Source organism: Octopus bimaculoides, chromosome 3 (assembly GCF_001194135.2).
Source record: "Octopus bimaculoides isolate UCB-OBI-ISO-001 chromosome 3, ASM119413v2, whole genome shotgun sequence".
Classification (NCBI taxonomy): Eukaryota; Metazoa; Mollusca; class Cephalopoda; order Octopoda; family Octopodidae; genus Octopus; species Octopus bimaculoides.
Window position 1 is genome coordinate 105,409,395 of NC_068983.1, and position 5,312 is coordinate 105,414,706.

Consider the following 5,312-nt stretch of genomic DNA (forward strand, 5'->3'; position numbering starts at 1 on the left):
ACCACTGCAAACACAGACCACTTTCTACAGCATATCCAAAACAACTGTAATTTACGAATAAAACTTAACCTAATTAACCCATTATTTTGTCATTTTTCCATCCATCGCCCCATTTTGGCCACCCCATTATCACCCCACTTTCCTTCAACACCCCCACACCCCTGGATCTTTCTACTGTCTCCAGGCAGGCATTACTGCCCACTTTGAGAACCACTGCAGTAAACTTCCCCAGTGAGAGATAGTCACATTAGTAAGACACAGCATAGGTTTTTCTCCAATGGTTTTCATGTCAATACTAATTATACTTCAAACTTACTCTTATAACATGAAAGTCAGTTTATATTCAAGTACAAAGCATTTCAATGGTCAGTAAATAAACATATTTTGAATATAATTTAATACAAGTATTTCTGTTACAAACTTATAAGGAAAAAAAACACAAGAAGGTATAGTATCTCTTTTCCAGTAATAAAAATAATAATAACAACAACACGACATGAAGGAAAAGACAAAAAGACAAAAGTACCTGCAGCAAGTGAGAAAAATACTGGTTTCAAAGCTGAATACCAGAAACATAATTTTGGCAATAAACTCGCACACAGTCACAGTAGTTCGGTATGGCACTGGAATCATGAAGTGGACAGAAGAGCTAAAGGAGATGAACAGGAAGTCAAGAAAGCTCCTAACAATGCATCGAGCCCATCATCCACATGCAGACACTGATCACCTAAACATAAAGAGAGCAACTGGAGGAAGAGGACTGTTAAGTGTGGAAGACTGTGTATGAATCGAGCTCGAGAGCTTAATGAGATATCTAGTCCAAAGTAAGGAAACCTTGCAAGTGTCAGTTAGGAACGAGGAAGTATTGAAAGCAGAGAAAAAAGAGAAAATGAAGGAAGTACAAAAAAGACATGAAGAACTACACAATCAATTCCATGTAGCCACACCAGAGGTCGCTGGAAAAATAGGTGGGATTGGCTGAAGAAAGGAACACTAAAAAAAGAGACTGAGAGCACTATACTGGCAGCGCAAGACCAAGCTTTGACCAAGAACTGAAGGGCCAACCTTTAGAATGAGCAAAGAGTCTCTGCAGTGCCGCATCTGTAATAGAGTGGATGGAACCATTGCCCATATCACAAACAAATTCCCTAGATTTTCCCAAAACCACTACAAGTTGTGGCAACATGATCAGGTGGCAAAAGTGCTACATTGGAAACTGTGTGAAAAGTAGGGGCTGGAGAGAGGCGAGACGTGGTATGAGCACAAACTGCAGAGAGTGGTGGAGTTGGAGACTAGCAAAATTTCCCAATCCAAAGAGATCAGGTGCTAGAGCTTAACAGACCAGACTTAGTGCTATATAGTTGATGTTGCATACCCCTTTGACCCACGAATAGTCAAGAAAGAAGGCGAAAAAATATATAAATACAACCCTCTGAAGTATATAGTCTGGCTATGAAAAATGAAGAAGGGGAAGATAGTGCCAATTATTCTTGGGTTCTTGGGGACAGTATCAGAAGGTGTCAAGAGAAATATCAAGGAAGTTGGAATAGAGTGCCCAGAATTACTGCTACAAAAAGGTTTGCCTCCTTGGCATGGCCAGAATAATCAAGAAAGTATTAGACAGCTGAGAAGAATGGATAGCATAGTAACATAGGCTGCTGGTAGCAAGCCCGCTATGCATGCAAGGCTCCATGAGTTCCAACAAAACCTGTGATAAAAAGAAATAATAGTAATAATAATAATAAATGCCCTGATATAGTACCAGGCAGTGGCTCTCATGGCTTCTGATTTTAACTAATTAGAAATCTTATCAACATGTTTTGTCTTGGAATAAAAGATGAACTACAGCAAATATTCTGTTCAATACCACAGAATTGCTTATCAGTTGCTTGACCTTCACCACTTGAGCATGTCCCTTAGTGACTGATAATATTGGTGGGTGGGGACATAAAAACTGTGTACTGAATGGAATTCTTTGGAGTTTGAATGATTCACCTCTGGAAACCTGAGTGTTTCATTCATCATACATAAACAAGCCTTATTCAGGGACCTTTGGAACAGGATGGGCTACTCAACCTGATGAAAATTCTAACTGGACCCCACCTGCAAGTTCATGCACTATTTATCTTGATATGAGATCACCATGTCACACACATATAGTTGTGATGCATATGCCTGGTGTACTCTTATCAGACAGGTAGTCATGATGGGTATATTGGGCTTCATATATTGTACCCTAGTGTCACTTTGATAGCATGCATTGCTCTCTCATTCAATAATGATAATAATAATAATGGTTTCTGATTTAGGCACATGGTCAGCATATTTGAGGGGATGGGGGTGGGGGTTAGTCAATACCATCTTCCTTAGTATTTGATTGCAGTTTTATTTTATTGCTGCTGAAATGATAAAAGGCAAAGTTGTCTAAGGTAGGATTTGGACTCAAAATGTAAAGTGCCAGAATAAATATCTCCAGATAATTTTTCCAATGTGCTAATGCTTCCACCAATCAATCACCCTTAATGATTTAATTTTGTCAAAAGGTTGGTAATTTTGAAGGAACTGAACTGCTTGATTAGTTCATCCCCAATACTTGATTGATATTTCATGTTATTGATCACAAGGAAGATAAGAGGCAAACTTGACCTCAGTAGTATTTGAACTACATAAGTATAAGACCAGAAATTTGAAGAGAAGGAACAGTTGATTACATCAACCCCAATATTTGTATTTGTTCTATCAACTCCAGAAGAGTGAAAGGGAAAGTTGACTTCGGTAGGATTTGAACTCAGAACATCAAGAACTAGAACAAATACTGCAAGGTATTTTTCCAAAGCTCTAACAATGCAGCCAATCCACCACCCTGCAGTACCTCCATCACAAAACTGCTAAATTGTAGAAGCCAACAAAGGAAGCTCTGTGTGATCATAAAACCTGTTAGAAAAATCATCTAAATATCCATCAAATCACATGCTACCACTTTAAAAAAAGACAAGACATATTAGTTAGCGTGGTGATAAATTTGAAACATCTGCAAAAAAACAGACAAAATGGTTTGGTTTAAAAAGTCTTTGTTCATAAGTCTGTCCAGGGGGCTTAAACAGTATCTGTAATCTATCTTCTATAAACCATTGAAACACAAATTATTATTTAATTCCAGGACTTACCTTGTCTTGGTTGGCCTTATTTCTGTAAACCATGTTTCCAATAAGACGGATAAGATCTCTCTTGATACCATACGACGGGTGCTGGGTGTCCACTCTCTCCATATCCTTTGCTTTGTTAACAGGAGCAAATATGCTAGTGGCATCTTGACCAACTTCACTTATACTCTGCAGAAGTTCTAATAATGTGACAAATAATGATATGTAAGACATGATCACACAAATACATCCAGACTTCAACACTCGTATGTTTATCATAGGTGTTTTTACATTTGATGTACATGTATTAACTTTGTAGTGAAGGCACAAGGCCTAGTGGTTAGGGTGTTGCACTCACAATCGCAAGATTATGGTTTCGTGTTCTTGAGCAAAACACCACCTCATGCTGCTCTGCGATCCCTTTGGCACCTGACATGTAGTACACTATTCATCTGTTCAGGCAAAGCCGATTTAATAGAGGGAGTCAGCTCATGTATAGCACATTCATTTGATCACTATAAACAAATCATTTGAGCATGTCATTCAGCAAAAGCTGAACACTCATATATAGTCTTCAAAGGGGGAGTCCATCATTGACTTCATAACAGCTTCCAGTAAATCTAACATATAAGGCATCCTCTGCAAATTTCATGTTGACTGGCAATAACAGCAAATATTCTTCACCATGAAACATTCAAGAGATTTAACTCCTTTAACATTCAGATTACTGTTAAATGTAATGCTTATTTATTCCCATTGTCATTAATTAATTGTGGCTTATCTTGTAGTTTTGAGATTTCAATGATCTGATTGTTTATTTTTAGAATAACATTGCAGCATGAGTGTGAGAAGCTGGATCTGGCCAGTTTAAACATAAAACAGGTAGAACATTTTGGCCAGATATGGCTGGATTAAATGTTAAAGTATTAAGCAGATGACAATGTCTAAGTTCATCTAGATATCCCACAAAGATTTTAACCCAGTTTACTGGAGGCTGTGATGCACCCATTCTTGCAATAAAAACAGCTCACAGCTGGACTCTCCTTTGGTAACCATCTTTACACCAGCATGTGCACACAGTCATTAAGTACAGAAGCTTCTTTGGCTACTTCAATACAAGGTAATTTTAATCAGTAGTGTTCCATCTTCAAATAATGAAATTGCTGAGTTGGCTTCTATTATCTCCAAACTTTTTAACCTGTTTTTCCTTATTGATTTTTTATCTGGAAACGCATAACCACAATGTTCCATACATACAAGAAAGAAAACTTTACTCACCCTACTAAGTAATGAGCTTTAACTCTCACAGCTAACTTCTCCAAGATAACAGATATAAAAAGGAGTGGTCATCTCCCTGAATTTCTTTCCTTTTAACTAATTTCTTTCCAGCAAACTAGGCCCAATGGAATTAGCATTTTCTATGTCACACATAAAACTTTGGGTAAAGCACAACCAATTGAAGAACAAAAGGATATTTACTAGAATTAATAGAGAAGAACTCATCTGTGTTAGCAAATATTGGAAATGAACTGATGTATGTTTTGTCATGGGTTCAGTCAAAAACTCCTTTGAGTGCAATCTGAAACATTTACCTCTACTTGATCTCAAAGCACAACAAACCAATTACTTTAAAATCCCGTGTAATTTATGCACTTTTTTTCACAAAACTAAACTTTAGTGGGTGCATAAATTACAGGAGTAGATCTTTTCCAGAATTTTTTTAGAAATTTTTGTAGTTGAAAGACATGCAAAATGTAAACATTTGTATCAGAAGTTTACTCATTTAATGTCAGAATGGGTTTTTACAGAAAAAATAAGGGCTTAACCCTTTCATTACTATATTTCTGACCAAAATACACCCTTCATGAGTTTCAATTAAATTCTAAAATAATCATGAATTTAGACTAGTTTCATTAAACAACTGTAACTTTTTTACTTATCAACATATTAATGTGATATTTGGAACATAATTAAAGAAAGGGTTCTTATCAATTCTATTGCATAACTTTTGTCTCAAAGTGACTCTAATTACAGGTAAATCCAGGTAAACTGAGCAAAAGGTAAAAATATTAAAATTTTGTTTAGACATCACCATAGAAAATGAATCATCAGCTAATATTCAATTGGGTATGCAACAAAATTTTGATATAGAAGAATTGTACATATCAC

The 5,312-nt window shown here is 36.5% G+C and overlaps 1 protein-coding gene across 2 annotated transcripts in view; it reads right to left on the reverse strand.

The window, feature by feature from the left end:
- The window catches only part of LOC106870549 (ataxin-10), a 60,757-nt gene that overhangs the window by 1,381 nt on the left and 54,064 nt on the right, over positions 1–5,312 (reverse strand). For both annotated transcript variants that reach the window (XM_014916673.2, XM_014916674.2), the window contains exon 10: positions 3,168–3,343. In XM_014916673.2, coding sequence (XP_014772159.1) covers positions 3,168–3,343 — 176 coding nt within the window. The remainder of the gene's footprint in view (positions 1–3,167; positions 3,344–5,312) is intronic.